We start from the raw sequence: 12,192 nt of genomic DNA, 5'->3' as shown, positions 1-12,192 counted from the left end.
ATCACTGTAGCCGTCGCCCTCACCTTTCTTCTCCTTCTTTCTCTCCAGATTGCCAGGATTTCTTGAGAAGATGTTTTACCAAAGACCCCAATCAGCGTCCTACCCTGGAGCAGCTCAGAAGTCACCCATGGCTAAAAAAAAACATAACACTACACACAGACACACACACACGCACACCAACCCAAATTTGTCATCCAAATTTGGAATTATTATATTAATATTATTTAATGTCATGTATAAGTGTGATTCAAATACTAATGCTGCTCTCTCTCTTTGACAGGAAGGAGAACGTGAGGAACTCCTGCTTTTGCAGATATTGTAGCACACCCAGCCGTCCGAGGAGAGGAGATCTCTTTCTGAATTGCCTTTCCCGAGGTTTCTTCTCATTTTCCTGCAATCAGGATTTTGGGGAGTTTTTCCTCGTTTTCTTAGAGAGCTTGGGCTGGGCCAAATTATTCAGTATATAATGTGATATTTAACACTGAACAATGAAAATAAATTTGAGTTTTAAATGAACTTTTAAGCTCTTTCCTCCATTATAGTGAAAGACACATGGTATACGAATAAATAATATTGACAGCAATGATCTTGAAAAAATAAATTATAAGTGAATCAGGATTTGTAGATAAAGGACACATAGAGTGTTGTTTACTTTTCATTGAACATTTTCGGCCTGATTAAAAGTGTTTCAGCTGTACGGTCAAATAAAGGCAAAAAAGCCTTAAAAAAGATCTTTCAAAGCAAAGGTACAAGGAGCTTTACACAATAATCATGATCAAAACATGATTATATTTTAAAATAAGTTCAGGGAATTACTAAAAAAACTACAAAAAAAATAAATAAAAAATGAGAACTCAACAAACAAAATGGATAAGACACTATAGAGCAGGAAACCAATAAAACATGGGGTTAATGTAAAAGTGTGATTTAAAATACTCAGATCTTCAAGCAGGGAGCTCCAGAGCTGAGAGGCCCTGACTGCTGAGACCCTGGACTGTGGTCTCGATCCAGGATTTAGGAGCAGCCAGAGAGTCCTGCCTCTGAGGCAACAGTGTGTTAGTATGTAGGGGAGCAGCAATTCCCAGTAGATGTTTTAAACATCATCAGAAAAATATAAAAATCAATCAACCCTAAAACTGACCGGCAACCAATCAATAGAGGCAAGATATGAGAAATGTGATCTTGTCTCTTTGAATTTGTAAACAAAACACCTAGCAACTGCATTTTGTATCAGGAGGCGTGCAATTGTTGAGAGTCTTAAAGTTCACCTTTTATGCAAAAGGCACCTTTTCATGTTTTTTAAACATAAATATGTGTCCCCAGTGTGTCAGCAGAGCCCCAGAGTGTCACGAATGAACCCTCTCTCTCTTATTCTCCTGCTCCATCTATCTGAAAACCTGTGTAAAAAGGAACTGATCAAAATAGGGTGCAGCTAGCTTCAATTGTAGGTCCACAGGCTGAAGTAATGTAGTAACGTTAGCTTAAAGAGAGAGAGATTATATTAGTAAAGTAAATAGCAAATATTTACCGGAACAAAAGCGTCAGAGAAAGCTTTAATCTAGCTTGCAGATGTGTAATTCTCTCCGATTCGGAGAGTCCAGACCACTAGACTTCATTCCTACATAAAGCAAAATAAAGTGCGAGAAAACTGCCACTCAAAAACACTTCTGTTTGTATGAATGGTTCTTACATGAGGCTCACTGCCCACTGATATAAAAAGAATAGTTCACGCTTACAAATAAGATATCAAAGTTCTGGGTTTATTCTCAATTATGTTTTTTCCATTATAATTTTGTAAAAGACATAACAAGAGAGTAAAGGTTTACAAGGTAGTTTGAAGCCACTATGTGTATCATGTGATTTAACTGTAGCTTTGATATTTAAAAAGGATCAAATCCTGTACACAAAACCCCTTATCCCTGAGGTTGCTTTTTAACTGTTGTGATTTAACAGTTAATTAAATGTGAATGATGACTTTTTCAATATTTTTAGAAAGAAATGAATGTTTTAGTCTATCTTTGGCCCTGTGTTTTGGGGTGTATTGTCCTGGAAATACAGGTCAGCATACTGCAGGATGTGGTCGACGGCACTAAGCAGAAGCACATCAGTGTTCACATCCAGGTCCAGCTGTGACGAGTAGTTCCTCACCGGGATGATGTAGGAGGTGGACATACCCAGCAGAGCTGCAGCTTTACCCATCTGCAAACACACAAAAATGTCAAATGATCATCTCATCTTGTGTGGTTTAAAAAAAAAAAAAGGATCTGCCTGCAGTTCCTCATTGTTTTCCAGCATTGAAAAATAAAATAAAATACAGTCTACAAATTAACTATTCAGATAGTTACTGACTGTTTTCAAGCCTTTGTTGGTTGGTCATTTTATATTGGGATTGACTACTTCACTTCTTTATTGTAAAAAACAAAAAAACAGAGAGTGGTTTACAATGGACCCACTGAGATTAAAGTAGATTAATGTACTGGTAATACATTATCAAAGCTAAATCTTCATTACAAGTAATTTACTAAATACATTGTAAGTTACTTATTCAGCATTGTGTCCTCACAGGCATGTTGATAAGCTATGTTGACTAAATGACAACCTTAGTGTCTGTATTATGCAATACATTAATGGTCAGGTGGTTAGTGCATTTCCATTTCTCATTTACAGAAAATGTTGAGGAAAAGTCTCAGGGTCTGGAGAGCTATATTACAATACATGTAATACACTTCTCAATACACAATACACTTCTCAAAGGTTAATTTCAACCTACCATGTCCTGAATGACGCGGCTCTTGTAAACATGGGTGACATCTTTGTACGTTTCTGAACAAATTTGGTCAATGTGGGTCAGCAGAGCCACCTGGTGAACACCTAACAGACAGAATACAAGGCGTTCATTAAGGTTTCATTGCAATAAAACAGCTTGTAATTGTTACATTTCAGAGAAATACATTACTCAGGATTTCAACAGTCTTTGCGTTCAGTTGATTTCTAAAGGTTTTAAAGCCAAAGTTGTTATGTCCTTCTGCAGTTCTAACCACAGCAAAATCCAACAGAAATAAACAGGTCTGTCAAATCTTTGTGCAATATGGAATAAATGTGTAAATCATGAACTAACAAATGAAAACTAAATTAAGAGTACTGCCTTTCCACTTTGGTTTCAAAAGTCAAAGCCCATTTTGTCTGACAAGGAACTTCCATCTGTTCGTGAAAATGTCTTTGTGTTTAACTGCTTGTTTTTCCTTTTCTTACCCAGGTCACTGATGTGCTCCCGGAGCTGCTGGAAGGTGGTGCTGAGGCCTTTAGGGTAGGTCAGGATTTTAGAAGCGTCCACCACAAAGGCCACACAATGGATCTTGTCTTTGAGGCTTGGCCTCTTCACGTAGCCCACAGTCTCGGACCTCACTGGCTGATCTGGGCTAAACTGAGAGAGAGAAATGAAGAGCAACACAGCTCATGTTGAGTGTTAGCAATTAGCACTAAACTAATTCTGACCTAATGATGGTGCTAGATAAAAAGTAAGAGGATCACTAAAGCTCTTACAATTTATCCTCAGGGGAACATGAATGTCTGTACCAAATTTCATGGCAATCCATCCAATGGTGGTTGAGACCTATCACTCAAAACCACAAATGTTATCCTCATGGTGGCGCTAGAAGAAAACTCAGAGGACCACCAAAGTCAATAAAATGCATCCTCTGGGAATCATGAGAGTCTGTATAAAATGCTGTGCCAATCCATCTGGTGGTTGGTGAGAAATATTTCAGTCTGGACCAAACAACCAACCAATACACCAGCATTGCTATCTTTAGCGCAATGCTAAAACTACGACATTACAATACCGACCCTGCTTACCTTGTGTCCCTCAGGCGCATGACCTTTAATGACGGACATGATGTCATGGAGGGTCAGTCCGGTCATCCCTCCACCTCCCAGGCCCACCATATCGCACAAAACCAGTCCAGTAGGATCCTCTTTATTCTGACCGTGGATGTTGAAGGACTGCAGCTGACACACGCACAAAACAAAGTTAGTGGGATGGACGCCTAAACCATGGCAACAGACCTGCTGGTTGGAGGTTTGTACCAATACGGTCTCCTGATGAACAAACTTGATACACTCTGGTTTAATGTTGCTTTTTATGTGTGTATGTCTTGTTTGTCGGTATCTTTTTTTAATATATTTATATTAAATTTTTTGTTTGTGTTCAGCATTTAACATTGAATTGAGCGTGAAAGTACATTCTTGACTTAAAAAACATCTGAAACACAGGTGAGTGTATCGAGTTGACAACTTCATGACAACCAGGCAAACTCCATTTGCTAACAAAGACCATAAGATTGAAAGAAAAGCTATTAAGTGGATATTGAGTTCAGATGTCTTAGTCAAATTTGATAGATTTTGCATGATTTACAAATAAACTTAAACTGGTCTTTCAGCTCATTTGGTCAAAATAAATGTCAAATATTTTAGTGAATTCTCTCAGTTACTGCTCTACTTGTACCTTCTTGGTGAAGCTGGTCGAGGAGGAGCCCACCATGGCTCGGTTGGTGACTCTACCATTAAACACCGACTGGACTGAACTGATGAAGCTGGACTTTCCAGAACCGACCGGACCCAGGAGGAGAACCTGAGCCTGAGTCACCTCGCCACTGCTGGGTTTGTAGGAGCTGACGGTCTTCATCAGGCTCTTCTTTTGCCTAGATTAAAATGTAAGATACTTGCTGTTCAGCATAATTTACATAAATAGAATAAAGGCTTGGAGTTGAATGAGTTGAAAGGAATAACGGTAATATGTTGATAGTGTTTAAAATAGGTTTACTTTTCACTTTAAATGAAGGGAAATATATTAATTTGACTGCTAGTGATTAAAATAGTTGCAAACTTGACTTGAATGTCATTTTTTGTACTCACTCTTCTGTCCACTCCATGTCTCTCCATTGAGATTGCAAATCTGGTCGAGCTCCTGAGGAGAAGATGATAAGGTTAAATCAAATATTCAGTTTGCTATGTTTCACCTCTTCTGAGTGAAATACATGAAAATAAATCTAACTATCAAAATGAATTTGTTATTTCAATGTATTTTTGTAATTATGTGGATAAATGGTAAAACACACAGTAATGTCACATCCAGATATTTCCAGAAACAACAGCATCTATTCACACAAAGTTTGCACAACATTTAACACAAGTGTAGACACTGAATACAGACAAGTATGAGGCCACATGTAGACACACCAGGGTGGTGACCCACTGTACTGTCTACATATTCAATGGCAGTGCTGGTCTTTGACAGTTTTCTTGGTGTGGAACTGTTCAGTAACTTACCTGGGAATGTAAACAAATGATTGTTCTCCCTTCTCTCTGTTGAACTGACATCTGTAACTATGCTGGAAGAATCTTTGGCGCCCGCTACCTTGTCGATAGCAAGTTCAGCCGGAGCAGATGGCACTTTGAAAGATGGGGGTGTGAAAGCAAATGAAAAGCCACCCGACCTGATGAGGAAAACAATAACATGCATCAGAGTAGGAGCATAACAAAGACAAAGGAGCTGAAATTACCTTGAATGTTCTTAGTTAAAGGCCTTACACCTAAAATGCTATATATGTGACCTAAAATGTGATTAAAAGTTGCTGCTGTTGAGACAGAGAAATCAAAGTGAGTTTCCCAAATAGTTTTGTGAAGAAATTTGAGTTGAGCACTAATGATTGAAATACATAATATAAGTGTTATTATAAGAATCAAACTGGCATAGAGACATAGAGTAAATACTTACTACAAACAAGCCAAACATAAATTGGAAGTCTGCCAATTAGTCATAAAACTGGGACAAAGGCTCTTTTGCATTTGCTCTCTAGTCCTCTGAAAGACTGGTGCCTTTGATATGAAACTCCTGATTCAACTGCCTATTACTGGAGGACATTAGTCCCTTTGCACAACCTCAGAGAAAGTCAGGAAGTCATGTGAAGTGTCAAGACAATACACACTCCCCACTTCACATCAAACTGCCTCTTTTTTATTAGTTTTAAGTTCATTGTTAAGATGATTAATCCATTAAGCAACCAGTCAACTGACAGAAAATGCTGAATAACTAACTGTTACTTGTATGATTGACTCTTTTGTGAAGTCACCTGTCAACGAAAAAAGGCCAAACATACCCAAAGGTTTTCTATTCTTTATCATAGTAAAAAGAACATTTGGGGGTTTTATATTTTTGAAAAAGAGCTTTAGGTTTCTTTGATGGACATTTTTCTCAATGTGAATCTTTTGATATCAGTTATAGTAGTAAAGCACAACATTAGATCAGATAAGTATACAGGATTCAAATTTGCTTTATTTTCCACAATATGGAGATTTCTCATGGAGAAAAATGATTACATTTTTCTGCCAACAAGCACCTTCATGTACACTTATATAATTGACCCAGTTGAAGCTAACTAAGTTAACACATGCAGTTTCTTAAATATCACCCGGTATTGCTGCAAGCATGAGATAAAGTCTACAACACAGTGGATAGCTTTACAGTCTAACGTTCTTCTTAACTGACACCCTTCGTGAAACTTAACTAGCGTTGAGTTCACCTGCGTAACTCAGCGTTGCATGATAAACATTACCTTGGTTTTTAACATTAACTTATTAAACATTAACATGAACTATATGTTACCTGAGTTTTTCTCCGTTTTGTTTCTGCATGATAACCGCTGCATGTAGAAGTGGCGACCAACAGCCGTCAAGAGGATAGTACGGAACGAAACAAGAGAGGCGACTCCCTTTCTGAGGAAAAGAAAGTGAAACTTAACAATCAGTGTCAATGGTGAATGATAGTCAGCACTGCTGTGGGTTCTGTGTACAGAGCGAGCTTGTTGTTGTCTGTTTCAGATGGTCCAGACCTGAGAACCCTTTCTATGGATGGTTGCTTTGTGTCTATTCTACACTACAGCAGGGGGAGGTAGGTTTCACAAAGGAATTAGTAACATCCTCAAATTTTGGTGCAAATGATGTTATGACATTTTAGCTTACATGCCCAACACATGCCGTTTCATTCCTCTAACACATTTATGCTGCAAGAAGTGACACTGAGTTTATAATACAACAGGTTATAAGTAGTATAATATGGAGCAGACTGTCTTCAAAGAGGGACAACAGGTTGCTCATATGTGAAGGTAGACTGACATTGGACATTGGGATGAGGACATCACAGCAGAGACATGCAGGGGATGATTTCAACATGCATTTTGATTGTCTTAGAGGTACATTAGGTCAGAGAATGGTGTTAATAAGTTTCTGATATAACTAGTAACTATTTGTAAGCTAGATAAGCAGTGATGACGGCTGGACTACTGAGCGGGCCATGGCCATTGCATCAAGATGAATATGCCTAATCAAGCCAGAGCGGCCAGCCACAGTAGTTTAGCCCAAGTACAATATAGCCTGTCAGAGGGCCCAGTAGATTCATGACAACACAGCCTGACACATGTTTTTGTTGTTTCTACTCATCTTATCCACTAGTGGGAGCTCTAGTCTTGTGTTTGAAGCTTGATGCTGACCCGCTATCTGACAGCAGGGGTCCACCTGTGGCCACCCTTCATTCTCTTTCCTCCAGAGAACCCGCAGCCTGATATCCAAAACTCCTACACATGTCCTCACACACAGTCAGTGGCATCACTCAGTAGCTTTTCATAACTGAATGTTTTGATCTGAATATTACTCTGTAATTGATGGTGGTGATTGCTATTCGTTGGATAAGAAAACTTGGTGTGTGTGTGTGTGTGTGTGTGTGTGTGTGTGTGTGTGTGTGTGTGTGTGTGTGTGTGTGTGTGTGTGTGTGTGTGTGTGTGTGTGTGTTTCTTGGCTTGTTTGAGAGAGGGTTCATTTTGCAGCTTATACTGTGAATGAAAGGAAATGAAGCTTGGATAAAGTTCATTCAGGAAGACTACTTCTCATACATGTATTCTTCATGTTTATGCATATGTCCCATGTTTTCAGCACAGTCAGCAGACTTTGGTTGTTTTCACTTATTCACTTCAATCTGTCTCATTTCCCCATGAGCTCTGTTAATTGATCATATCGTTGCTATTTGACATTAAAACTGGTCTTTTTCCTCAAAGCAGCCTCCAGCTCCAGTGAGCCCTTTAGGAATCCTGCAAGAGATCCCATCTAGCAGGTCTTCATGTGTTAAAATATCATCAAATCATCTCCATGTTTATGCCTTCACAATAGACTTCATTGAGGGAAACTTTAATGCAGGCTTCATGAGGTCTAAATAACAAATGAAATCATATTTATTGTTGTAACTCTCCTAATTGTTCTCTTTTGTGACTGGAGGTTATGATAGTGAGGCTGAGAGGAGAATGCTCAGTCATCAAAGCTAAATTAACATTTTAAAATAGTTAGCAGGTCCTTTCAGGTCAGTTGTCTGTCATTCAGCACGGCTTTATCAGGGCTATTTTGACTATTTTGGCTAGCCGTCTGCGACTAATCAGACGTAATAGCAGCCCACAACAAGGCACAGCTATCTATTATGACCTTGTGGCCATGCCAAGCTTTTGCTGTGACAGCAAAATAGTTTCTATTTCCAGAGCCCCACGTAGAAAGACTGGGAGATGTTGAGCTGCGTTTTGGATGGAGACATGAGGGTTGAGTTCGGAGATCCAAAACAAACAGGAACACCTTGCATACTGAAAGGGTGGATCCATTATTTTTTTTTGTGTTTTTATATAATTTTGTGGTTTTTCAGGAGTGTTCCTTATGTATTTAAATAAGAAATTAAATACATTTTAGCATCAAATGGCTTTTTTCCTAAGCCCTTCTAAAAAGGTCTTCCGACGTAGAGTCCTGCATGGTAAATGTACCCGGCTAATGTGGTTGTATATGGTACAAATCCATAGTCAGTGTATTACCTATAGAAACTTAGATGGCAGTCAGCACGCTGCCAGTTTGGAGAAGCAGACAGGAATACTGAAAGCTAAGCGATGTACGCCATGTTCCAAAAGTCACACAATAACACTCACTAACTAACCAAACGAGGTAGCCGTCAACCAGCAACTCCAGCGTTATGCGAGGTAAAATTACGGCTTTTGTCAAAGAAGTCTTGTGGCTTTGAAGAGAGCGAATGGCGTCAGTTCCCCATCGAAAAAGGCTGTTTGATGGAAAGGTAAAGCTGTGAAAAATATTTTAAATATAGCGCACACTTTTTAGGTGGTCCTATACTGTAAAATAAAATCCTAATTTTATGGAAAATAACTCTAAATTTTTACAGTAGTTTTTCAGTTTTTTAAAATTATATACAAAAATCTGTAAAATAACAGTGTTTCACTGCAAAACCTTTAATGGAAATTTCCGTAAATTTATGGTTTTCGCCTTTAATTTGAATTAAGATATTTTACCTTAATTTTACAGTTTTTGTTTGGCAGCCATTGCTGCTAGTCATTTGACCTTTTTCTTTTTACAGTGTGTGTCAAGTTGGCCATAATATGTTTTGCTTCTGCGCATCAGCATTGTTCGTCACTGCTTGTTGCTCACACTTGAGTGGGCATTTCCATTGGAAAAACCCAGAAATGGGATGAAGTCGACCTTTAATGTTCCCAAATAGTAACATGCAACGTTCAAGGAGCCTGAGATTAGTTGGAGCTTGGTTATTAGACTGCAACACCCCAATCAAAAATACAACTTCCTGCGGCCTTGAGGTCATGACTGGATGTCACACATTAAAAGTGATTGTACTGTTGATGGCTTGACAGTAAACACATAGGTTGTTATCTGTGGATGGAGGATGTTGCTCTGAAAAAAAACAAAACACAGTAACTGTTCAAAACAGACCACATGATTTAACTGTCCTGCAACCAGAAACTGGTGAAATGTATTTATACATTTGTGTAATGTACTCTGAAATGACTTTGCTAGAAGTATCCCAGTTGTAGCCAGGCCTTTAGAAATACTGAGGTCAAGAGTCTTGCATGTGACTTTTATGGATAATAAACGTTTCTTTGCAGTTAGTCTGGTTTTATTAGTCTGGTTCAGTAGTCTACGATGGAATCATTATCAGACATGCATATTAAAAAGTGTTGAATTGTTTTATATATAATGTGCAAGCAAGCATAGAAGTGTAGAGAGCAGGCACATTTTAAGCAAATTCAATGATGACGTAAGCTAGACAATGTTAAACGTAATCATATCAGGCCATAAATACCACAGAATCCTGCATACTGGAGTTTTAGATTTCAAAATAGAAGCAGTGGCAGGTGCAAACGCTTACTGTCCTTTCAGCTGTGGTATAGTCGTTTTTTGTTTACAATGATCATATATCTCATTATTAATGTAGAGAAGTAATGATGTATTAATTGTTAACACCTTTACAGCAGCTCCTTCTCATCATCATCACAATATGGGGCTGTGAGTTTAGGAAGTTCAGACAGATCCCCCCGTTCTGACTCAGCAGCTCCAGCTGATATCAGTGGAGCAGAGAGCTGCAGGTGGGAGGAGGGACGTGCGCCGTCTAAACAGGGAGCTATGCTGACTATGTAGCCGTGTGACACAGCAGTCTGTTTTAAAGGAACACCCACACCACCACCACCACCACCACCACCACTCCTATTGAATCCACACTGGGTGACACACATAGCCTGAACGTCTGTCTCTCTCTCTCTGCTGGCAAACCTTCCCTAAAGTGCACTGAGGGTTGAATTGAAAGCGCTGCAGTGATCTGGGTAAACAGGTTAGAGTTGAAGAGGAGGCAAGGAAAAACAAAAACTGGAAAACACCTTGGATGCTGTTTGCTTTTGCGGTTATTGTGAAAGTCAGATATTGATGTAGCATCCATGAAAGTCAGAAAACTTTGTACTTTTCATTTTAAACATTTAGATGGAGGATGAAATTAACATTTAAGCTTCATAATCAGTATCTAATGAAAAGTAGAAGAAGATATTATGCCTGTTTTACATGATTGTTTAGCTTTTTTGTCCATTGGGTTATTGTGTTCCAAATAAGATTGTTTTTGTGGGATTTTGGGCCTATTCATTTTGGGTTTTATTAAAATAGTTTTTTTCAATACAAGAACGCTGAAGTTGTGCCTGTTCTGTCCGGATTACATTGCTTCAAGGAAAATTTAAACAATTATTTTTTGCACCAAGTATGCATGACTCTGGCAGACAAAATGATAGATGATTTATATCATGGATAGAAACATTGGGATGAGATACGTAACAGTAAATAAGTGTTTTCCTGTCTCCTGTATAGATGATCACTGTTGGCAAAATGTCTTTGGTCTTTTATTTTGTTCAATACGTCCATTTTTGTTTTTCTATTCTTCTCCGTTTTATTTTTCTGCTAAACTCTGTGACATTTGGGTTTTGACAGCTACAGGTTGGACAGGACGTGATGTACAGACAGCCTCTGATCATGTTCACAGTGCCATGTATAGAGAGCAGCCGGGTAGAGGGAGTCACTACACCTATGTGCAAGCGTAACGTGAGCCGTCTAATTCCTTCATTTGAATGGAGAGCGGATAGCTTAATCCAGAAGTCATGTAATGTGATGAAAATGTGGTTTATGATTGTAAGGTTGCAGGCGTTGGAGGCTTTGGAAGCTACTTTGGGTTAAGAAACAGCAGCAGCATCCCCTGTTCTTCTTTAGCAACAACTACGAATGTGCCTTTGAGCAAAGCTGCTGTGAAAGTGATGTACCTCATTCTAAGGTCATGTTAGAGGCAAAAAAGGGAGTGAGGAAATCTTACCTTAAAACTACTTTAAAAGTATATATTTATGACTCTGTGAGGTAAAGTTTATTCAGCAAGCAGTTAGATTGATTGACATCTCCCACTAATGAGCTTTAAGTGGTGATGGCCCATTTTTGATTACCTGCATAACAATTCCCCATCAGAATGTCCACTGTGAAGCTGTTCAGTATTTCCTGTTTATTTAAGGCACTTTCTAAGAATTATTGGCTTAAAGATAAAGTGTCGCTGAGGGCCACTGCAGGTACACGCGTGACTGTGTGTTTGCCTTGCTGCATGTTTTACTGAAGCCTGCTCCATGTCTGGAGCAAGTAAAACCTGTATATTATACAACGTAATTGTACAGTGTAGTGTATATACAGTATTTGTTCTCCTTGATCCGGTACGGTCTGTTCTGTTGCAGTGATAGTGATACGTTCAGGGTGTTTTGATGACTTCTACTCTATGTGTACTGCTGCAGA

At 38.8% G+C, this 12,192-nt stretch overlaps 1 protein-coding gene across 1 annotated transcript; it reads right to left on the bottom strand.

Moving 5' to 3' along the window:
• Nucleotides 1-1,739: 1,739 nt before the first annotated feature.
• ifi44g (interferon induced protein 44g) lies at nucleotides 1,740-6,767 on the bottom strand. Its single transcript, XM_079158461.1, has 8 exons — nucleotides 6,665-6,767; nucleotides 5,329-5,495; nucleotides 4,915-4,966; nucleotides 4,505-4,700; nucleotides 3,856-4,008; nucleotides 3,253-3,424; nucleotides 2,771-2,871; nucleotides 1,740-2,199 (listed from the first exon to the last, which is right to left on the bottom strand). Exons 1-8 carry the CDS (start codon nucleotides 6,691-6,693, stop codon nucleotides 2,008-2,010), a joined length of 1,062 nt encoding a protein of 353 aa, XP_079014587.1. The 5' UTR covers nucleotides 6,694-6,767; the 3' UTR covers nucleotides 1,740-2,007.
• Between the last annotated feature and the right edge of the window lie 5,425 nt (nucleotides 6,768-12,192).

The sequence above is a fragment of the Pholis gunnellus genome (genome assembly GCF_910591455.1).
Source record: "Pholis gunnellus genome assembly, chromosome: 4".
NCBI lineage: Eukaryota > Metazoa > Chordata > Actinopteri > Perciformes > Pholidae > Pholis > Pholis gunnellus.
Note: the sequence above shows the minus strand (reverse complement) of the source record. Positions and strands in the feature narration are given on the sequence as shown.

What these genes read in the sequence shown, in the direction of transcription:
- ifi44g (XM_079158461.1), bottom strand. Translation starts at nt 6,693, where the DNA reads ATGCAGAAACAAAACGGAGAAAAACTCAG. An exon ending in CAAAACGGAGAAAAACTCAG is followed by an intron (nt 5,496 to 6,664) that starts GTAACATATAGT and finishes TTTCCTCATCAG; the next exon opens with GTCGGGTGGCTTTTCATTTG. An exon ending in TCATTTGTTTACATTCCCAG is followed by an intron (nt 4,967 to 5,328) that starts GTAAGTTACTGA and finishes TCTTCTCCTCAG; the next exon opens with GAGCTCGACCAGATTTGCAA.